Raw genomic sequence first — 23,432 nt, 5'->3', positions numbered from 1 at the left:
AATAATAAAATATGCTTTCTTTTGACCTCCTCTCTATAGGCTACTTACAAAAGTCCCCTTTCCCATTTTTTTCCCCCCTCACCTCTTTAACTTACATAATTCAATGAGAAGAGCTGTTTCTGTCAGGACCACTATTGTCAAATATGATTGATAACTGCATAGAGTTTGGATTGGCGGTATGGTTCTGTTCTGGACAAGAACTCCCTGCGCATCCATGCAGTCTAGCATGGATAAGAGCAGGGAGAGCAGAACCAGAACAGAACCAACATAAATGTGCATATATCATTAATGTCAATATTTTAACTGTCATGCACACATTTTTTTAAGAATTAGTCTGATTTAAGGGGAATCAGAAAGCCAAATCCTGACTGACGAGAGGAGCTGGGGATGGAGGAGGGTAATTAGCTCCTGAGAAATGTGATACTGATAATACTGAAGAGCTTATATTCATGCTGTGATAGGTGTTGTATTTTTATAGGTAGACGTGAGTCACCTGGTGTGAGCTTGACTGACGTGCCAGAACTGACGCTACGCTTGATTTTCATCCAAAATACCATATTTGTTTATTTCAGATGAGGTTCACAGTTTGAAGTGTTCTCAAGCAGTGACTTTAAATGGGCTTGAAACCAAGTCAGTCAAACAAGAACACCCACTGCCCTGACTTCTGGCTCAAATGTGGGCTGTAGCCATGTGTAGCTTATTCCCCCCAGACTGCTTTTTGATATTATGGTGAATAAAAATGTTTTATTTGTGCACTACATTTTTATTTATGCACTACTGTTATGCTGTAACTTGCCTGCCTGCCTACACTGTGTCTGTTCATTCAGTTTAACTGTTCACATGCATTTCACAAGCAAGAGATCTTCTAAGTGATAGCAGAGATTTGTTAATCAAGACATTCTTAATAAATCTCACTAAAATGTATGATTTATTCAAACACTGTAGCAACTTTTAAAATAAATATATTTACAGTCAGTAACATCAGAAATGAAAAAAGCCAGTAAAACAGAAAAATACAGAAAATAATGTAGGTGTGTCATAGTTTGAAATTGTGCTAGAGAATTCATGTACGTCAGGTGTTTCAGCAAACAGGACATGATGCAAATGTTTTCTTTCTAAATGAAGAAGCCTCAATATAGATTAGATACTGATTAGTAGCTATCTCGTAGTCATCAACTACAAGTAAACACATCTGTCTGAACAGATCTCTGTTATCACAAAAAGATACTTTTTATCTTAAATATAATGGCTATTTATTTTTTTACTCACAGAGAATGCTTTGATTCCTATAATGACAAAAATGAGAGAGAGAACTAAAAACGACGTACTTTGTGCGACTGTGCGTTCTCACATGCTCCACAGCGACCTCATGAGTCCGAATCTTAACATTACATTGATTTGCATTTACTCGGCGGGTCCAATAGAAGCCAATTTCGTGGCTGGTGGGTGTCTATTACCGCATGTGATCCAATGAACACACGTTCTAAACATGACTGACGTTGTTAATAACCAATCGTGTGTCAGTTTTCAACAACGTTGTCCAATCCACGTTCCTTGGCGCATATTGACATGCACCAAATAACAAATCATTTGACAACGCTAGTTTGCGATATGAGAGAACTATGGCTTCCTCCTTGATTAAGTGGTTAAGAGGATTATATCTTTTTTTCTTAACATGTCTCCTGTCCGTTTTTGCTTTTTTGAATTTAGAAGAATTAAATGAAATGAAATATGGAATACAGATTCTGCCCGATCCTGTTATTATGGGACAGGTAAGATTGTTTTGGTCAGGGATGCAGCTAGCTGCTTATTTGCTACAGACAGCTGTTTTTTTTTGTGCATAGCTTGATGTATCAGACATTAAAGCCTATGTAATAGGGGTTTCTATTAAGTATCTACTAGTCCAATACAGAATAGTAAAGCTGGTTAAGTAACGAGTGGGGAATTATCTATGTGACAGGAGGTTGTTAGACTGTGCCTCCACAGGTATGATGTGGATCAGGGGTTTCCAGGGACTGTAGTCCGGGACCCCGTGGGGGCCGTAAGGGAGTGATGGGGGGGACTGTGTAAATGTTTACAGAATAGTCATAAAAATAAGGTGAAAATAAATAAATAATCAATTATTTTAAAATAAAAAAGTAATTAAATAATTAGATTAAATATCTAAGTAAATAAATAAGTGAATTAGCAAATAAATGAAAAAACAAAAATTAAATGAATAATAAATACAGTACTATGAGTAGAAAAAAGTAATAATGTAACTTAATAGAAACTAAATAAATTGGGTCTTTATGTAGTAAACTATATAGATGCCTTTCATATTTTAAGATAGGGGGGTCCCTCGCATGAGGAAGATAATATTTAAGGGTCCGTGGCATTTAAACGATTGAAAACCCCTGCTTTAGAATTAGCATAATTATAACTATATGAATTTCAGTGGAAATCATTATGGTAGAAATGTAGTGTAAACTGTGTTCACACCTCTCCCTGGTTCTCCTTTTCTAATTCCTTTTCTCTCTTTCTGTCATCTTCTTTCTGTTCCTGTTTTTAGATGGAAGATGTGATGTTGGTCTCTAACAAATACAAGCAGCTGTATGAGTGTCGTTTGCCAGCTCAGGCAGTGCGTTTTCATCAGGACCCGGTATCAGAGCCTGACATGCAGGGTTACAGTGGCCCAGGAGTCCCTGACCTCCTCAAGCCCATGCAGACTGCACCATGCCTGATTAAGGTTGACATGGCCTCCAATTCTATGTCACAGTGACTTACACACTGAATAAAAGCATCCACTGACACTGATCTAGATATAAGTGACTATCGCTAATAGTTATTTAGAAAAAAGCACCTTTGTAGTGTCCATGTTTGTGTAAATAATGAATAAATTATTGCCATTTGCTATAGTCTTTTTTACATAAATAGCAAACAATAAAAACTACAGAACATATCACTGTGACTTGAAACTTATTTATTTTGTTCTGTTTATAGACCAAAGACTGGTGGACTTATGAGTTCTGCTATGGCCAGCACATCAGGCAATATCACTTAGAAGGTATGTTAAATCATGTCAGCTATCTTTATTAAAAAATTATGTCTAAGTTATGTTTTACAATGTCTAATTAAATTGAATAAAATGTGTGTACTGCCTGGTATAGCCTTATTATTTTTAATGGAGAAAAAAAAGGGATTTTAGGGCTTTTCGACAGAGAGCCTGGGTGATTTTTTCCTAGGATTTAAAGGGATAGTTCACCCCAAAATAAATTCTGTCATTGTTTACTCACCACTCAAGTTGTTCCAAACCTGTATAAAATTATTATTGTGCTGAACACAAAAGATATTTTGAAGAATATGGGAAACCAAACAGTTGATGGGCCCCATTGACTTCCACAGTATATATATATAAAAAAAAAAAAAAAATAATTAAAAAGCTATAGAAGTCAATGAGGTCCATCAACAACTTGAGGGTGAGTAAATGATGACAGAATTAATTTTTTTGTGTGAACTATCCCTTTAAGGCTTTCAGGATAATGTGTAGTCTATAATGTGTATTTAAACTTTTCATTTTCATTATATTTATACAATATATGCAACCACATTTGTGATTATAGATTCAGAGATCAAGGGAGATGTGCTCTTTTTGGGATATTATGATTCAGAGTTCGACTGGACCAATGAAACTGCCAAGGTAAGGCCAAAGGCTAATGTGCTTAATTTGTTTACTTTTTTTTTTTACTTGTTTCATGTTATTCATCTTTTGAAAGTGTCAGAAATTGGAGGAATTAGGAATTCCGATACTACCAGTAATTATTTTCCATTTATAGCTGATAATTAATATTAGCAATACTGGGAGCAATATTATGAACTAACTCACATCTCTGAAAATGCAGTTGTAGTTATCATATATATATATATATAGTATTTCTGTAATTGAGATATACAGTCAAACCAAAAATTATTCAGACATTTTTGATATTTTTGATATATTTTTACTAGTGGATACAGGACACTAGTTCATTTATGTAAGTGAGGATAGCAAAATAAAGTAAACTGTGACATAATATACCCAAAAATTCTTCATACAGTGGACTACCAGTAAAACAGATAAAAATTTGGAACCAAAAATTATTCAGACACTTTGACCTGACCATGTTTTGTTGAAGTGTTATCTGACATAATTAAGATTCATTTTTTTCTGACACAGTTTAACTCTGAGATCTTGTCATATTTTATTACCATTTTTTTAAACTATAGTAATTAAACTGAATTAATGAATAAAATGTTCAAGGTGTCTGAATAAATTTTGGTTTGACTGTATATGGATAAAAAAATAATATATTTTATTTATTTATTTAGATTTGCTGATATGTTTTCTCTTTTTAGGCATCTAAGCAGCATAAACTGAAGAGGTATCATAGTCAGTCATATGTCAATGGCTCTAAATGTGACTTGAATGGCAATCCCAGAGAGACGGAAGTCAGAGTAAGACTGCACACACACACAAAGTGCCACCTTCTATTTCCAGGCCATAGAGAAAAATGTATTAAGAAAGTTCACTATTGAAGTCAGTCTGAAAACACAATATATGTGGATGCTAATTAACTGTTTTGACTAGTCTTTCAATTAAGACTAATCTTAATACTAGAGTATACATTGTTTGAGGTGTGTAAAATTACTTTTATTCAGAAATGGTGAATTAAATTGATCAAAAAAAATTTTTTTAAAGTGTAACAATATTTCACAACATGTTTTTTTTAAACAGCTTGTATGTGAGGAGGGCTCTAGTGACTATATTGCACGGGTAGATGAACCTCAGTCCTGCCGCTACGTCTTGACAGTACACACCTCTCGTACCTGCCAGCATCCCCTCCTGCGGCCACCTTCCACTGCCAAGCCGCAAGGCATTGTGTGCCAACCTGCTCTCAGTGCCCAGCAGTATATGGACTATGTCAAGGCTCAAGTCTGTAAGTACTAGAGGTTCTGTTTTTTTTTTTTTTTTTTTTTTATAACCTCTATCAGGGCCTTGTCATAGACATAATGTGAATGTTGCAATAATATTGATTTGCTTATTGATTTAAATAATTTATTTGGCCGTCAAGAGTGTGTCACAATCCTTCCTTGTTGTGCTGCACAACTATGAGACGTTAAGATGTTTTCATAACATAATCAGAATGTTTATTGTTACATTATTGCATATAAATGAAAATGATTAAACATTTCTTTTAATTTATAAAATATTCCATATAATTTTTATGTATGTTATTTCAGGAAAAACATTCATTGATAAGATTTTGACTGTACTGTGCTTCTTGCATTTTTAATCTATTTGAATACTTTTACTGTTTAGTAATGGTTGGAACAAAAACACCTTTTAAATATCAAAATAAACTTTGAAATGTAAATCAGGAGAAGTATAAATCATACTGAGATAGATATTTTTTAAGATATATCCCTCAATAGATCCAGCACAGCAGTTTTATACCTAAGAGAGATGACCTATATAATTTGTTAATTACACCTTGGGGGCCTACATGATTACAATAACAGGATTTGGATTGCTATGAGAGCAGGTAAAGCCCAGCCTACTGTAACTCAGTTCATTATAACAGTTGCCAGTTTCACCATTTCATATTGCTGTAGAGGAACATTGTGGCAATTGGCTTAGTCTTGCTTACATGGAAAGCAGTCAGGTAAAAGGAATTCTTCAGATGATTAATCAGACATTGGATGTAGTCTGATTTTGACGACTTGAATTTGTCTTATCACTCATTACACTATTCATGGAAAATGTCCCTAGTGCACAAGTGATGTCCTGTTAGATGAGATATCCAGAGATGCAATCAGCCTAGATTTAATCATTCTCTGTTCTCTAATTGATGCATTATTTTTAGCACATAGACATCTCTCTTTGTATCACTCTCTCTTCTTCATTCTCTGTACTTAGCTGACACCAAACGTAAAGTGGAGCAGATCTCGGAGGAGCTTAAGAACCTGGATGAAATTCTATCCAAAGATGACAAGAACAGAGGATTGCAGGATGACAAAACAGATGAGGACCCTGCCATCCATTCAGATGAGCCTCCAGTTTCAGAGTCAGAAACCAAAGGTTAGCATCAAGGCACTAATTCAGGCTAATTTGACTTTGATCATCCACAACGCCCTTTTAACCACAGTACCTATTAATTTTATAAATCATGCAGTTACAACTCAATGCACTGGGTGGCACTGTGTAAATATGACATTGAGGCAGTGAGACGTGATGCCATGTGCTTTCAGTATCTTAGGCTATGTTCAGACTGCCAGCAAAAATCAGATTTTTTGCATATCCAGATTGGATTTGTGAAGGTCTGGACAGCAAAAAAAAAACAAAAAACACATGAAACCACATTTGGAGGTGGTTTGAAATGCGATTCAAATCAGATTTTTACAGATGCGTCTGTCTGGACACTCTGGCTGCTCAAATTGTCTTTTGCATCACTCTTAACGCGACACACAACGATAACGTCAAAACTGGTGATGGAAACACAGCACCCCTTGCTGCACCTTGTCATGGCTACAGCACAGAGCATCACAATATATACCAGTCTTATCCGACGCTGAGTTTTTCTTGTGTGACAGAGGATTGTTGCACTGCGACTCGACAGGGCGCTTATTTAGAGAGCGAGATATGATGCACCTCCATTTTATCTGCATTAATTTTGAAAGCCTCGTCAGAAACATGGGTACGCCTCTGTCGTTACCAAAGCAACCAATGCAGATACAGTGGTTATGTCTGGACACAAATCTTATTTGATCACTAATAGTGCGACAGCCTGCCTGAAAAGATCTAATTTGAGGAAAAATCAGATTTGGTGTGACTCATTCGTGTTGCCAGATCTTGCTAGAAAAAACAGCAAACAAGAACAAGCCCATAATAAACCGTGATAAATCCAACTGCCAAATAAGAATGTTGTTACCCACATCTGCCCACTGTAATATCCCCATAAACATGATTGCTTTATGAACCAAAACCAAACAACAAGCTCAAAAACATTTAATAAGTGGACATGGCAACACTTCAAGTGCATGTTCTGCGACGCAGCCTTACAAACAGAAATAAAACATGACACCTCGGTAAACTCGTTTTTTTTAACTAAAACTCGTTTAGTTAAAATTGCAGAACATAAGTCTTTGGTGCACATTCCAAACACGCAAGATGCCAGAACTTCTATGGTTACCTTGTTTTCAATCATCGCAATTTTGGGAGTGAGTCATGTTCCATACACACACAGAACGATAATTTAGGGGTTTTACTCCTGCATTTGAATGCGGTTGTCACTTCTGAAACTTTACAGTGTACGTGGCATATTACAATGTTCATTTTCAAATCCTCATCTTTTAATAAAACGGCTGATGTATGCTTGTTTGTGCATTTAGTGTATATTTAGTTTGTATCTTTCCTCCAGATATGTCTTTTTCAGTCTTGATTTTTTTTCCGTTCTCTCTTTTTTTTTTTTTTTTTTTTTTTTTTTTTTAGCTTTCTCCCTTTTGTTTCATTAGCAGCTTCTGTGCAGCATTCAAAGAGTATGACATCTCTGTGTACATGTTTGTGTTAACAGAGGCTGAAGTAGCTGAAGGGGACTCAGTGAGTGAAGAGCCAGAGGACAAGGACTTCTGGGAGGGAGTGACCAAACCAGCAAGCACAGAGTCAAGCACACCTGACTCAGAGGTACAGCCTTATTTAAAGCACCTCTTCACTCTATACTCGATCCTGTTGTGAACCATATACACTTTTTTACACCTGTTTAAAGAACCTTTTTTAGGGGTCACTGATCATTACCATGTTTTAAAACTGTTTTACAGACCCCTCAGGAGCCTCAGGACAGCCAATTACACGAAAATGACAGTAAGACAATTATTCAGTTTAAATAGACCTTGTTTTAAGTCATTTGTGTTGAACAAAAAAAAATTATAGCATCAATCAAGTTGTCCTTAAATTAAAGCTATGCACCTTTGTCACTTTCTCTGTGGTCATCTTTCTCTTTCTGTTCAGTATTTGGGGAGGAAAAGTTTAATTTTAAAATCATCACAGACCCTGCAGACCTCATGAAGTTTGTACAACACCTCAGAGAGAGCAACCAGAAGGTGAGTATGTTTGAATCTGGACACAGACTTTCAGCCAACATCTAGCCATTTGCCCAATAACTGCTCTTGTTTGGCAAAAAATGTGAAAAATCCTGCCCATGGCATTAAATGTCTTGTAGTTTTTCAAAATTTTCTGCCATAAAGTGTTTCTAAGTCACTGTGTCAAGTTAAAAGCCTTCTCTAACTTCGCCGCTCTATTTTCAGAACAGGAAAGCCGAGCTAGAAAAAGAGAGCCAACAATCATCTCAGAACAGAGAAGAGGAGGAGGAGGAGGAAGAGAAAAGAAAGGAGAAGACAGCAGGACAGGAGGTGGAGGTGGAGGTGGAGGTAGAGGAAGGGGATGAGGATGAAAGATTGCTGCAGGAGTTTGAGGATGAGATGGCAGATCTGTCCGTTCCCTCCTCCAAGATAGAAGAGATAAAAGAAGAGATGCAGAAGGAGTTCGACAACATCATAGAGGAAGTAAGAGTTATTACTGTTACAGCCTGTAAGTACAAATCAACCAAAAGATTTGGCAGTGAATATACGCTTTTTCATCTTTCTTATCTCCCAGGCTCAGCAGGAGTTAGAGAATGAAGGTCTTAAGGGTGAGTTTGATCGCTCTCAGGCTACGCAAACTCTAGAGAACACACTGGGGAAACTTCTGGACTGTCTTGAAGACAAGACTGAACATGAGAGTGAACCAGAATCAGAAAAAAATACAGATATGCATAAAAGCACACACTCGCCGCACAAGACAGAAGGAGGCCCTTCTCCTGACAGCCCAAACCTGGTTCCCAAAACACCAGGTAAATATAGAGAATGGATGCTGAGTGAACAGGTGCATGAATGAACAGATGGTGGAATGGATGGCTCATCCACTCATAAATTGCTTGTAACTTTCGCCTTTGCATCCCAGGCTTTCATATAACCTGCTTATGAGCATATTATACTATACGTGTATAGTATAATGTCTATAAATGTGTGCCTGATGCATATATATGCATTATACACTGGCTCCAAAAATAGTCATCAGCAAATGAATGACGCTAGATCTTTTCACTTCACTTTTAATTTAACTGCTTAACCTTTTTACTGCTTAAGTTATTAGATGCAAATATTTATCATTTTAATAATTTTTAATGATTCACCACTGTTCAAAAGTTTAGGGTCAGTAAGATGTTCTTTGTTTTTGAAAGAAGTATCTTATGCTCTTCAAGGCTGCATTTACTTGATCTAAAATACAGTAAAAATATTGTGAAATATTATTACAATTTAAAGTAACTAATATCTATTTTAATCTATTTTAAAATGTAATTTATTTCTGTGATGCAAAGTTACATTTTCAACATCATTACTCCAGTCGAGTGTCACATGATCCTTCAGAAATCATTATAATATGTTGATTTGGTGCTCGTGAAACATTATTATCAGTGTGAAAACATGTATTAATAATAATAGTAATATTATATTTTATTTATATTTATTTATTTATATATATTATATTTTAGTAAAAAAAAAAATTTAGGATTATTTGATAAATAGAAATTCAAAAGAACAGCATCTATTTGAAACAGAAATCTTTTGTAACATTATAATGTTTTTACTGTCACTTTTGACATCCCAACCTTTTGAACGGTAGCATATATCTGTTAACTTATTTTCAACCAACAATGGTCCAAATATTTTTGGGGCCACTGTATATTTTATATTCATGATGAAATCATTGTCACCACTAACACTAATACTACCCCGTGTCATACTGTTGTGCAACTCTAACTTGGCCATTGATGTTGTTCGAGAGAGACTATAATAAGAAATGAAATGGGGAGGGGAATTTTCCGCTGTATCCGCGGTAACCTCCCCTTCCCTTTGTCTCTCATCACCCAAGCCCAAGCGGGCAGCAGTGGCGAGCAGGTAAAAGTCAGGGTGACTAAGTATAAGGTGGGCGGAGGTGTGGCTGCAGGAGGCAACGATGATGATGATGAGGGGGGTGTGAAGGTGAAGGAACTGGGCGAGGGCGACCCCCAGTGGCAGCAGATTCAGGAAGTGGTCAAAGAGCAGCTAGAGAGAGCCGGCATCAAGGCCGAAGGTAGGCCGGAACACACTAACACACACATCTAAAGTATTCTTATTTCCCTGTGTGTGTCTGTGTGAGTGGAGCGAAGACTTTATCTTTCATTCTGAAATCTTGAACTATTCTTCTGCCTGGTCTTTGCTCTGAGTACATTTACATTTATTCATTTAGAAAAGCGACTTACAAATGAGGAATACAAGAAACGATTCATCTTAGAGGCAATTAACATGAGGAGTGCTAGTAATACAAAGATTCAGATATTGATAAGAATAGTACAAACTAGAACAGGGAAGGTTTTTTTTCAGTAACTTGTTTATTCCCTCAAATAATCAACTTTTGTCTGATTGTCTTCTCTTTGACTCTATTCAAGATTAAGACACTTCTAAACTTCATGATCTTCATAGATGCCAGTGATTTTGTTTTTCCCTTGATGCTAGCTTTTGCGTGGCTGTAGAGAAATTCAAGGAGGTCTTTTTCTGCCTTAAGAAAGGCTTTGAAAGAAAACAACATTACAGGTTTAGCGTGCACTCAGTTTTGCCAGTACAGGGTGGTGGCTATTGCTCCAGTTTTCTGGTTTTGGAGAAGATGTTCAGCCTAAATGTGTAGAGTTAGGAATATGAAAGCACTTCATTTGTCCTTCCCACATCCCACAGCCTTCATTACCATCTCTGCATGCATCATTTCTATCACTACTTATTTCTTCTATCAACTGTGTGCGCATGGGAATGAAAAATAGTCATTTTGTTTCTGTTTGTGTATAACAGGATAATTGTTTAGATTAAGGTATGTCGATAACGACTAAGGATTTTGGGCCTGTTTTTCAGGAAAGATTGAGGTGAAGATTTTAACCCGTAAAACAGCAGAGGAAGCGGGAGACCAGTGGCTCACTGAGGAGGATACAAAATCATTTAGAGAGCTTCTCATCAATCTTCTGGTATGAATCTGTACACTACTATACAAGCAGCATGTAAAAAGCAACACCTTCAAGTTTTCTATCTAGTCACAAGTTAAAGAGAACATAAGGTTCATAGTGTAGCAGTGCATGAAGCACAGAAGTCACTTTCAAACCATGCAGATTTCTGTTGGTCAGTGTGGCGAATTCAGGGAATTTTTTCTCAAGCAAAACTTATTGTGCAGATTCCTATTTAAATGACTGAATATCACAGTAGTGTGACCGCACTTTAACAACTAATAAGAGGAAAATGTGGGAAAGTTGGTTGAACCTTGTGCTATTCCTAGCTGTGTGTAGCACCTGCGGCTCTTCATATTTCCTGAATCCAAATAATTAAAGGGGTCAATCAAATTTTCCTTGATCTTTTGATATGTAAGAGGTCATTGTACTATAAAAACATCCTGTAAAGTTGATGATACATGGAGCAACTTTTTGTGCAATGTTGCCAGGCAAAGTCGCTGAGCGATGATCCTTGGGCACTTTCCCATTGTGAATGGGCAACAAATTTGTATCTGGTACTTTTTTTGTTCTCAATGGGAAGGTGCCCAAGCATCATCGCTCGCCAACACTGCCCGGCAACATTGCTCAAAAAGTTTACCTTAAGTTTCAGAACTCAAAACTTCCTTGATAGTCCAAAAACAGCTTTTATTGAAACCGAGCTCCGAAAATTCGGATTTTGTCACATTGTGCGTTGAAAGACCGCCTCTACATAATCAGATCAAAGCCTACTTCTACATCATCGCATCTTTGGCCCCACCCACTGGCACATTAGTGAGATGAGAAGGAGAGATACAGAATCACTGGACTAAAAACTACATTTCCTTCCAAAGGATCCTAATGCTAGAAAAGTGGTTATTTATTTTCAACTATGTGAATGTCTCAGTAGAGCATTATTTGTTTGTTAAGTACATTTCACTGTGGATTCTTTGGTAAATCAGTCGCATTTTCGGCGCAGACTTTCTGTAAAGGTGATGATACATGGGGCAACTTTTTGAGCAATGTTGCTGAGCAATGTTGCTTGGACACTTTCCCATTAAGAATGGGCAACCGATTTCGATCTAAAGTATCGAAATTTGTTGCCCATTCTCAATGGGAAAGTGCCCAAGCAACATCGTTCGGCAACATTGCTCAAAAAGTTGCCGCATGTTTCATCACCTTAAGACTTTTACTGTAAGATATGGAGCCGACAGCAATGCCACAACATAAGTAACTGTGTTAGTTCTAATGCCTAATCTGTGATCAGTGATTTCTGATATTTAATGATTCATGTACAGTCAGGTGTTCTTTGTCTCAAAAACGTTTATTGTTGTTTATGTGTCAGTAAATCAAGCCAGTGACTAAACGTAAAGCAATCAAGGAACCCTTCCTTTATAATAGCTAGAGCTGTCAATCACACAGAGTGAGGTTATCAGCGACAGACATCTGAACTTCTGAGTGTGTTTGCACTATTAGTTATGATGAAATTATTCATGAGGATGCAGAAATCAAGTTGCAATGACAAGATCACTGCATTCATGCACTCAACAGACATGTCTGTCATCGGCTACAGTGCTCATTGCTGCAGTCTTTCTGCCACAGGAGTAGATCTAAATATAATGCTATAATCAACAATTTTTACTATTAGTTAATCTCGACAGCTGTAATAGTAAAAACACAGTAAAAGATTTTAAGAGAGTTCCAAATGTAATACTTCATATTCAAAGATGTTAGCCAATCATAGCAGTGGGCGTTTACATTGAAGTCTCACAGCAAACACACCGCATCCAACAGAGCGTTCAGATCAGAGGGCTAAAATCAGTAAGAAAATGGCCTTTTATTTTTAAGTAATGACAATTATTGATGTAAAAATTATACTAACATTATAAGTGCAACACAGGAAATATATAAAATGTTTTTTAAAAAATGCAGTTCGTGACTCCTCTAAAAAAAATACAGAAATTGATCATTTCGTTCTGAACAGCACATTTCAGCAAGGATTGTTTCGTGAACAGTGTAATAAGTTAAAAAAAGTTATGTTGGACTCAACAGCAAACCCTTAGTTCACAAGTACAGTTAATATTGGAAGGCCATTAGAGGCTAATCAGCACAAAATTATAAGGGTCAGAAACAGGATGGCAAGTACATTATGACTGTTTTAGATACAAAAATCGTTATTATCGTTATGAGTGTAAATAATTAAGAAAATGTTGATGTGACCCCTTTAATATAAATTCCCCTTACACATTTCAGTGCAAGTTGGCTTTTTCATCCCTTGTTTCTGACACTGATTCACCAGGTAAATAATTGATGTTTACTCTCTTTGTGTGCAGACGGGAGGTACAGAGGAGGTATATAAAGAGCAGAAGAGACAGCAAGAGTTGGAGAATAACTACAAATTTGTCTGGGGAGAAAAACAGGATGAGAGCCAGTCCACAGGAAACAGTGATTCTGATGAAACAGACTTTTGAGCTATTTCCTCTTCTCTTAAGCACAGATAAAGTGAAGGAGGACAGCCATCTTTCTCTGAACTCCGAACTTTGCTACCTGGTTGTCACTTTAGAGTGTGCATGGCAACCAAACTGCTCTCTCAGACTGTTTAAGTCATTTGAGCCCTGTAAAGGGTTCAGTCCACGGCCGTGAATTCTGATTATCCTGTATGAGCATCTGTAAGTTGTTTATACTGTATCTTGCCTGTTTTCAGTTTGGGATTTTTTTTTTTTTTTTTTTTTTTTTTTTTTTAAATATACAAATATACTTCACATTTCAGTTGTGTTGCACTTTATGTCTGTGTGTGACAGTCTGTAAAACAGACCTTGCCCCTCTCACACATTCAGACAAAACATCAGTTAGTATTCATGTCAAAGTTTATTTTGAAAAGGCAGTCTGGACCAACATGTTGTCATCACTGGACAAACAGCGACTTTGTTTCACTTGGCTGCTTTTGAATGTCAAGAAAATCTGGATACAAGAAATGCTGTTGATGATTGATATGTGCAATATGGAGCTTGATGCAGAATCACCGTAATGCAAGTTGAACAAATTGAAACAGTTATTTTCAATGTCCTTCCACATTTTTCCCATTGACTTTTTGGAAAAAACCTTCAGCTAGTTTCTTTAACAAATCCTAGCCACGCACGAAGCAAAATATTCAGCGTACAGCTTCAGTTTAGTCTTAATTAATGTTTTTGACAAGTCTGTTATTCTACAACCAGCCTTCAAAGGATTTATGTCTTACATTTATAAGGTTCAGACTTAGTTTAGGAATTGAACAAAAACTATTGCCAAACATTGGGAATCTTCTGCATTTAGCCGCTGCTTCCATGTCCCCTACAGATAAGGGCTCTTTTTGTTGTAAATGCTTCGAATGATCATCATAGTTTGGTCGATTGTAAATAATGTTGCTACAGCATTTGATTTGTTTGTTGATAAGAAGACAGTTTCTAATTTCTTAAGCACAGTTTTTGTGAGGGAATGTCAGTGGTTAAAGCTGCTGTAAGCAATTAATCGTTTCTGTTAGTATCTGACAGATACCAATACCTGAAATATTTATATCCTGAGACATCACATGGTCTCTCTGTGGCAGTCCCAATGTTGGGCAATGAGCTGAATGAATGAAAAACCGCGGCCCGCGCGTGCGAAACAATCAGAGAACCTAGTGGCGGATCTCTGTAATTTCATACATTTGCGGCGCGGCTACTTGTTTGTTCAAACAACGGGACCTTGCAAGGAATGTTAAGACATTTTTAGTGGCTTAGAAAAATCGCTTACAGCAGCTTTAGGTTTTCAGACTTCACCAAGAAATGGACAACTGTATATTTTGTACTACTGAGGAAACGTTTAATCTCAGCAACCTGTTGAAAATGCATTCATTGCACATACTAGTGGGAGGATAATTAAACAATGCCATGTACGACATAATGTGGTCTACTATAAATATATTCAATAATTAATTCATATGTCTAAATTGTTTAATAGCGTTAAAGTTCTCACATTTAATTTACTAGTTTTTTGTCACATCTAACAAATCAACGTCTTCTGAGATGGAGACAAAAACCCTGTTTCATTCTGTTCACAATTTTATTGTCAGTTTTATCAGGAAAATGCCTGATAGTATACGGATATAAATATAAAATAAATAATACGACGTAGGCTAAATAGTTTTATAATATTATAAAATGAAGTATAACGTGGCATTTAACTTAACTTAAAAATACAGACCCACATTACTGACACCTTTCAAATTATAAGTTAGAATTTACTTAATTAAAAAACAAATATAAGTTTTGGGGTATTAAAATTACTTATGCAACTTGACACCTCTCGACCCTTCCCTCTGTTACGACACCGGCTATGCTATGCGTAGTTGTAAAACAAGAATCTTCTTTTATACTAGTTTTCTTCTTGGCGTGATTCTTTTTATTCTGTGCCTTCTCTTGCTGAAACGTGTTCCGCAATTGGGTACATGTGGCCCAATCATAACCCTCCGTTCAAATGACATAATCGTTTAGCCGAAGATCGACAGGTGATCCATCCAATCAAATGCGCTTCCGTATGTCCTGCATTAGTTGTGACGCGAACAGTTCACAGTTCGCAGTTGATCAAGCGTTTACTTTTCTAGAATGGTGTAGTCGAAAAGATGTAGTTTTTTTTTTTTTTTTTTTTTAAATAAAAGCGACACAATTTAGTGGGATGAGTGTGTGTCACTGTCCACAAAACAAAGACTGACAGGGAGTAGCTCTTAAAGAGGCTGGCTAATACGGAATTGAACCGCCCCCACACCTCTCGGCTTTACTTAGTGAACATTCAGTTAACATAGGAAGATAGGAAGCACGTTGCTACTTAGCTTCAAGTAAAGCGTAATATTATCTATCAACCCAAATTTGCATGGGGCAGAAAATAACTAGGACATGATTTTGGATCCGATGTACCTGGTTAGGCTGTCAAATTTCTTGGATTTAAGTTGAAAACCATAGCTTTACTGTCATGCTAGCTCTGTGACTTGGACCGAAATGGCCTCGGAGCCGAATCTTGCTGTTTTTTTCACTTCTGGTATGGAGGAAATCAGCTGTCTGGTAAGATTGTGACAGTGTTTCCTAAACTTATTATTCCGCATGTAGGCTAAGATATTTCCTGTGGTACTCCTGCTGTAATCATGACAAAGCTACAATGTTTTGAAACTTTTTTTTATGATCAGAAACAAAAAAGTGTCAATAGGTTGACGCTTGAATTAATTTCTTGATTACCGAAGTTGTAAGTTCTTCAGTAATAACAAAAGCAACAGTTGAATATATGTCAGTTCACATGTTGTATTACGACTTAATTTTTAACAGCTATTAAGTTTATTTTAATATAACTTAATGTGTTGTCTTGTGGCCCCTTGTAAGTTTGCTAAGGGCCCCTCGTTGACGACTACTATGCTACTAAACAAGCCCTATGTTCATTTCAGTGACTAAAATAAATAAATTTGCCAAGACAAATTGACTGATTGATTGATAGACAGTAATTATTTTACGCATGATAGTGCTGTGTACACTTGTAGTAATTTTCTTATATAAATAGTTTGAATTCAGTAGAATGGGTCATTACTCAGCTGTCATTAGTATCCTGGTATGACGACATATGCCGCTCTATCGCTTCGTTTTTTGTCATATCAGTCAGGAAGCTGCTGTCACGCGGACTGTACACGCGCCTATCTTCCGTTTTATTTTATGAAATATGATTTTTTTTTTTTTTTTAAACATAACCAGATGATAAGTGTGATAAATGCGCCGTCCTCTGCCTTCTGTAGTTAGTCTTCATTGTGTCTCTGTTTGTGTTCTAAATAGTCACACTAAGGTGAGAGTCTCTACATATAGAGCTCGTCATGAAAGCTCTCGGTGCGCGCTACGCGTTCTACGTGGGCTTTCTGGTGGGCACGTGCAGCCTGTACCTGCTCCTGAGTCAAGTTGGGTTCAAGCGAAACTTGGGGTCTCGTGAGCCCGAGGCCCACGACAAAAGCTTACTGCAGATGATAGAAGAAGAAAACAAGAACTGGAAAAAGGAGAGGTCGGCTCTCTTCAACCTCAATCATCCGCACCATACAGGTAAATTACACTGTAGAAACTAATGGAGATGTTGCAAATAAAAACAAGGCTCTTATAATGAGCAAATCACAGATCATTCGCTCAGAAACAATCCAAACCTGTATGATTTTTGTATGTGAAAATTAAAAGAAGATGACAGGCAGAATGTCAGCCTCACTCATGGTTTGTTGACTTATATGCAAAAAAGATTCAATGAATGTGAACAGTAGAAAGTCATTGTAGATTGGCAACAGGTTTGGAACACCTTGAGGTGACACAGTAATTTTAAATCTTATTTACATCTTCATTTTTCCCTCTAAGCATATAAGGCGATTGTGTGTATCTTACTGGAATAGCTTAAATGGCACTGAACAAATGACATTGCTTGTGCTCTCTCATTTTACCTGTACAAGCGGTTTAACTTGTTTTGCATTGTCTCAAACCAGAATATGGAAATGGATCCCTAGCTTGTTACTGGCAGTCATTCCAATTAAAAAAAAAAAGTTATTTGTCATATTTTATTATCCACAAAGATTTTAGTAATTTTAGTAAATATTTTAGTGATTTATTTTATTTTAGTAATCTGTCAGTCATTGTAATAACATAGTGAAAGCATTCCCAGAAGGGGTGTGTTAGACTGGTAGAGCCAGATGATGTACGCAGTACTAAAGCTTATTACACTCTTTTATTGATATGATTTGTGGACATAACCTCTCGCCCTGATGTTACCATTGAGCTACCTGTTCCATTTGAGCTTTAAGTCAGTTGTTTGTATGCCAAGTTTTTTTTGGCATATTTGTGTTTTCTCCCTAGAGAGATGGACTTTGCTCTGATTTTGGGCTTGCGTCTAATGTTTTGTCCTTGTTAAAAGTTTACCAAAATGTCTTATCGCCTGCTGGTTATCACTGAACTATCCCAATAAACTGTTTAGTGCCATATGCTGAATTTTATGCATGAGTAGTTGACAATCTAAGTAGATGATGATATTCTATGCTTTATATAAAACAATTTCTTCAATGTTTATCAACATTTTAAAAACCCTTTTGCTTTGACTAGTTCATTTTAAAATGGTTAGTTCACCTAAAAACTGCCTCACCCTTGTTGTTGATGACTTTTGTTCATCCTCGAAAAATACAATTGGTATTTTTAAAGAAACCTGCAAGATTTCTTTTCCTCCATTGAAAGTCAACTCAATGAAAAATTTTGACACTTCATAAAGTTCATAAAAACAGTGTAAACAACGTAATCCATATGTCTTCTGAAGAGACACAATTTATATGGTGAACAGATATAATTTAGGTTATTTATTCACATTTATTCACATTTTATTCAGCATGTACAGTTGAGCTGCAGTTTGACAAATGAATTTTTAGTATCATTAAAAATAATTCTCTATACATGCACATTCAAAAAATTCTTGTCTACTTTGTAGAATTTGATTTTCATCAGTTTCATGTATTTTTCTGAGTAATCTTTGACTCTCTTGTAGGTGAGGATGGCAAACTGGCTGATGCTCTCTATAAGCGTGTACGCATTCTGTGTTGGGTTATGACTGGCCCTAATAACCTCGAGAAAAAAGCTCGACACGTAAAAGCCACATGGAGTCGCCACTGCAACATTGTGGTCTTCGTAAGCTCTGTGGATGACCCCGATTTTCCAACGGTTGGCCTAAACACCAAGGAAGGTCGGGATCAGCTGTACTGGAAAACGATTCGTGCTTTCCACTATGTCTTGGAGAAGCACGGGGATGAGGCAGACTGGTTCCTCAAAGCGGATGACGACACTTATGTGATCGTCGACAACCTGCGCTGGATTCTGGGCAGCTACTCTCCAGAGGACCCTGTGTATTTTGGCCGGCGATTTAAGCCGTACGTAAAACAGGGCTACATGAGTGGCGGCGCTGGCTACGTGCTCAGCAAAGAGGCTCTGAAGAGGTTTGTGGAGGGATTTCGCACCAAAGTGTGCACTCACACTACCTCAGTGGAGGACTTAGCTATAGGTCAGTGTTTAGAGAAGGTAGGCGTTGTGGCAGGAGACTCCCGAGACACCATGCAAAGAGAGACATTCCATCCTTTCGTACCCGAGTCCCATCTCACTGGCACATTCCCCAAGACTTTCTGGTATTGGAACTACTGTTATTACCCCATTGTGCAGGTGAGTCTGAATTGAGTGAAAACTCAACACTGAGTTTCTAAATATGTTCTTGTTCAAAGCCTTGCTAACTGCCTACCTATACAGCATCACATGCTCCAATTAGCAGCAGCAGCATCATCATCATCATCATTTTTTTTTTTTGTTTGTTGTTGTTGTTGTTGTTGCTTGGATTATCATAGAAATGACAGATGGTGATGTATGCCAGACTTCTCGAATCATTTAGTCCACTTAAACCCTGCCCCTTTCTTACAATCGACTGCAAGTTTGCATTCAGATCTGCCTCCATCCAATCTACAACTGATGGATATAACCAAGATTCCACCCTACATTTTTTTCCGATAATCTGTTTATCTTAGATGTATGGCACAATACGGAAAAAAATTGTGTTTCAGATCAGTCTCTTATGAAGTTTCCATTAAGTTGTCTATGTAGACAGGGAAGCAAAGGTGAAAAAAATCAGTCTTCAGTCTGTCAACATTGGCATTTAACGCACCCTGGGGGTGTGATTATCAACCTTTACATACATCCTGTTCAAATGAATGACGCACAAGAACACTGACTATACGCTCTTCAAATCCCCATGTCAATTGCCCAAGTGAGCATGAGTTTGTTTTGGCACAGTTCAAAGTCTATTGAGTACATCTACGCTGGCAACATTTTACTTTAAGCACTATTGATGATATAAAACAGAAGAAAAGACTAGCTCATAACTAATAGTTAAAAAAAAATAAATAAAGAAAGCTCTGCCATTATTTAACTAACCCCAATGTTGTTCCAAATTATTTTTCTTCTTCTGTGGAATACAAAAGAAAAAAATTTTCATTGTTTACTTGTACTGATGTCATTCCAAACTAATTTCATTTTTTTCTTTTCCCATTGAACACAAAAGGAGATTATTTGCGTAATATGGGCTCTTAAATGGGCTCCATTCCATTACAATGAATAGGGAGCGTATTCTAGCTTAAAAAAGGATGCAAAAGCACCATAAAAGTGGTCCATTTGATCTATATTCTGAGAACTGACTTTATTCACTAAAAATCTTCCAGTGCAGTTGGCAGGTAAATGCTGCAACTTCTATTATTAGTCAATTTGAATAAAAGCATCTGCTAAATGCATGATTGTGATTTTAAACTGTATCTTTGAGTCAAAACTGAATCAATCTGATTTGTTATTGTCTGGACCACTTTTAAAGTATTTTTATGGTGCTTTTCAATCGTATCGAAAGCTGCAGTCCCCATTCATTAGAACTGCCCGAAAGAGTGATCAGTGCATTATCATTTGTGTTTCACAGCAAAATAAATAAATGAATATTTATATATTCATTCACATAATTCTTTCTCTCTGTCTCTCTCAGGGTCCACAGTGTTGCTCAGACCTGGCTGTTTCTTTCCACTATGTGGATGCGTCACACATGTACCTGCTGGAATACTACACTTACCACTTGCGTGCCTTTGGCTACCAATACCGCTATCAGGCCCATGAACCCAAAGTCATACAAGACTTCAATGCCCCAGTCCCAGACAAAGTGGAAACCGGAGACTCGGAGCAAAAGCTGGAGGTAGAAGCACAGGAAGGAGAAAAACAATCCCCTGAACTTAATGAAAATTCATAGCAGCTTTTTGCATAAGATTTAAAAAAACAAACAAAAAAACATTTAAAATCTTCTTCCAAAAGAACTCGTTTTGGGATGGCTTTACCTTTTTGTTTGGGTAATGGTCTTTAAATGTATCCTATATTGTGCCACAGAAATGTGTGCATGACATGTTTGTGTGATTTAATGAACTGGTACAGTTTGAGAGGGTGTTTCTTTTAATAATGCATTTGGATGTGAATGTTTAAATATATGTGACAGTGCAGAATTGTATGAAATTAAGGTTAAGACATGTTTATGGTTCTTGGGATGTGATTCATTTAGTGTGTGAGCCTGCCTTAACAGTGCAGTAGCATGGGGTAAGAAAGGCTGCCTCTGCATTCGTTATATTTAGCATTCGTTTGTGTGTTTTTTATATACATATATAAAAATATGAATTGTGTGTTTGCTCTGCACTGTGTAATCATAAGCACACCACCATGTATGATTTAACCGCAATTCCATAAGAAAAAGGGGCCTTGATTTTCCTTTCATTTGCTCATTCCCTTGAATTAGTGCCTCTGCTCTGATCCAGAGAAATCATGCATTTCCATATGTCCCCGCACTGTGTTTGTATTGAGGTTAGGCAATATTTAAACGCAGAGCAGGTTGTATTGTATAGCTTTTTTTATAGCTTGCAAACATTCAAGCTCCAGCATTGTTTTCTCCACACAATCTACAGTATCTTTGCCAAATTTGAATATGTACACACTACTTTGCCTCAAGATTACATCTATATAATATTAACCAGGATGTATTCCTTCAGTTGACACCCTTCTCTTGAAGTTCAGAATACAGATTATTACAGCATTAAGATCCTGTTGGCTGGCCCAATAGTTCCTATAGGGAAGAAATAAAGGAAGATAAGACTGCTTAAGTACACTTTCTTCATGCTAGTGGGAATTTTGGTCTTGTAGATGAGTGGCGTATTGTAACACACACTGTGAAGCATGCAGGTGGTGAATTACTGGATTTTTCAGACCACATAATGCTTTATTTAATTGACTGGAGTATGACTGTGAAGGTTTTTGTTTATCTAGGATTGTCTGGTTTTGTGTCATTTCACATCGCTAGTGTGGCAACTACTACAGCAGTCTGTGTGCGAAATTAAATATGCTGATTTTACAACTGATGCAGCCGCTTGTCCAGAGTAGTGAAAATTATTCTTGTTTCTCGTGATGTATGTTTTATGTCTCAATTTCTCAGTTATTTGTGTGTATTTGCTATACTTAGAGACAGTTCACCCAAAAATGAAAATTCTCGCTCTCATGTTGCTCCAAATCTGTTTGACTTCCTTTCTTCTGTGAAACAAAAGAAGATATTTTGAATTTTTTAAATATTTTTAAGTCCATTATGGACAAAAATATTCTTCAAAGTATCTTCTTTTTTGTTCCACAAGTAATACATGTTTGGAAAGACATCAGGCTGAGTAAATGATGACAGATTTTTATTATTATTTTTTGAACTATGCCTTTAAATGTGCTGGTGTTGATAAATGTTCATTTTAAAATAATGCACACTAAAAGTGTATGTTATTCACATTGACTTTCTATTCAGGAATGGTAGGATTTGAGATAAAGCTGAGAGTTAAAGCAGAGGTTGCAGGCAGAAGACAGTAATAAAGAGTCTTTACTGCACTGGCAAACATTTTGACTGTGCACTGCTTAGTAACTTAAACTGCCACAATTATGAAGGATTTCAAATAAAGTTTATTTGAATGAATAAACTTATTTGAAGTGGAAATGAGTTTTATTTTAATACAAATCACTGTTGCTTTTTGACCACTTCCAGCACAACATCACTTTTGCATTTGTAGAACTGAATGGTTTTTAAGTGAATTGATCAAACAAGCATATATACATTCTTGGTAAAATTATCCTTATTTTACTACTTAATGGAATTCTGGGTACATCTTGAAGTTGTTAGGGGAATGATTATGGGTTTTGACTAAACATGAACAAGCTTCATTTATCAGTGAGTCTTCAATATGGTGTGAATTCTGGAAAATCTCTGATAAAAAAAAAAAAAAAAAAGTTTACTGTGTTCTGTGGTGTTCTGTTGATTTAAAGAGGAAAAGCACTCGAATTTGCACCACTCACTTGTAACGATAGTTACAACGATAAGGGAACTCAACTTGTCATGAATGAATCAAAACCATTCATAGTGCTAACATCAAAACCAGCAGGAAAATGCAAATGTACTTTCCAATCTTGTTAAAGCAAATTTGCATTTCTGAATTGATGCGTTTCATGCCCTTGTCTTTAATCTAAAAGTATGTTTTTTTTGTTTGTTTTTCTTGTTTTTTCTGTTTTTTTTGTTTTTTCTTTCCTTTTCGGTGGGGTCTTTTATGTTCAAAGGGAATCCTGTACAGTTCTTTCACAACAATCTTTTATTTATAAAAGAGTGTGTGAGGCAAATGTGTGACAGGAATAATTCAATGAGGAACAATAACCAGCATATTAAATAAAGACTTATTTTGCAGTA

At 36.6% G+C, this 23,432-nt stretch overlaps 2 protein-coding genes across 3 annotated transcripts; both read left to right on the top strand.

Moving 5' to 3' along the window:
* Nucleotides 1-1,570: 1,570 nt before the first annotated feature.
* On the top strand, nucleotides 1,571-13,861 carry os9 (OS9 endoplasmic reticulum lectin). Of its 2 annotated transcripts, XM_051896626.1 has the most exons (15): nucleotides 1,571-1,772; nucleotides 2,552-2,728; nucleotides 2,983-3,046; nucleotides 3,603-3,679; nucleotides 4,375-4,473; nucleotides 4,754-4,955; nucleotides 5,936-6,097; nucleotides 7,590-7,699; nucleotides 7,834-7,876; nucleotides 8,024-8,115; nucleotides 8,320-8,577; nucleotides 8,669-8,903; nucleotides 9,986-10,186; nucleotides 10,996-11,105; nucleotides 13,433-13,861. In XM_051896626.1, exons 1-15 carry the CDS (start codon nucleotides 1,623-1,625, stop codon nucleotides 13,568-13,570), a joined length of 2,118 nt encoding a protein of 705 aa, XP_051752586.1. In that variant the 5' UTR covers nucleotides 1,571-1,622; the 3' UTR covers nucleotides 13,571-13,861. The 2 variants fall into 2 exon arrangements, with proteins under 2 accessions (XP_051752586.1, XP_051752587.1); XM_051896627.1 differs by lacking the exon at nucleotides 9,986-10,186.
* A 1,348-nt stretch (nucleotides 13,862-15,209) lies between these two features.
* On the top strand, nucleotides 15,210-23,432 carry c1galt1lb (core 1 synthase, glycoprotein-N-acetylgalactosamine 3-beta-galactosyltransferase 1, like b). Its single transcript, XM_051896628.1, has 4 exons — nucleotides 15,210-16,174; nucleotides 16,928-17,185; nucleotides 18,654-19,318; nucleotides 20,673-23,432. The coding sequence occupies exons 2-4, from the start codon at nucleotides 16,966-16,968 to the stop codon at nucleotides 20,928-20,930; spliced, it is 1,143 nt and encodes a 380-aa protein (XP_051752588.1). The 5' UTR covers nucleotides 15,210-16,174; nucleotides 16,928-16,965; the 3' UTR covers nucleotides 20,931-23,432.

Source organism: Ctenopharyngodon idella, chromosome 6, assembly GCF_019924925.1.
Source record: "Ctenopharyngodon idella isolate HZGC_01 chromosome 6, HZGC01, whole genome shotgun sequence".
NCBI lineage: Eukaryota > Metazoa > Chordata > Actinopteri > Cypriniformes > Xenocyprididae > Ctenopharyngodon > Ctenopharyngodon idella.
This window is presented reverse-complemented; position numbering and strand designations above follow the sequence as displayed.

Coding starts and splice junctions, on each gene's coding strand:
- os9 (XM_051896626.1), top strand. CDS start 1,623: ATGGCTTCCTCCTTGATTAAGTGGTTAAGAGGATTATATCTTTTTTTC. Junction 4,956..5,935: donor CTATGTCAAGGCTCAAGTCT/GTAAGTACTAGA, acceptor CTCTGTACTTAG/CTGACACCAAACGTAAAGTG. Junction 10,187..10,995: donor AGCCGGCATCAAGGCCGAAG/GTAGGCCGGAAC, acceptor CCTGTTTTTCAG/GAAAGATTGAGGTGAAGATT.
- c1galt1lb (XM_051896628.1), top strand. CDS start 16,966: ATGAAAGCTCTCGGTGCGCGCTACGCGTTCTACGTGGGCTTTCTGGTG. Junction 17,186..18,653: donor CAATCATCCGCACCATACAG/GTAAATTACACT, acceptor ACTCTCTTGTAG/GTGAGGATGGCAAACTGGCT. Junction 19,319..20,672: donor GTTATTACCCCATTGTGCAG/GTGAGTCTGAAT, acceptor TGTCTCTCTCAG/GGTCCACAGTGTTGCTCAGA.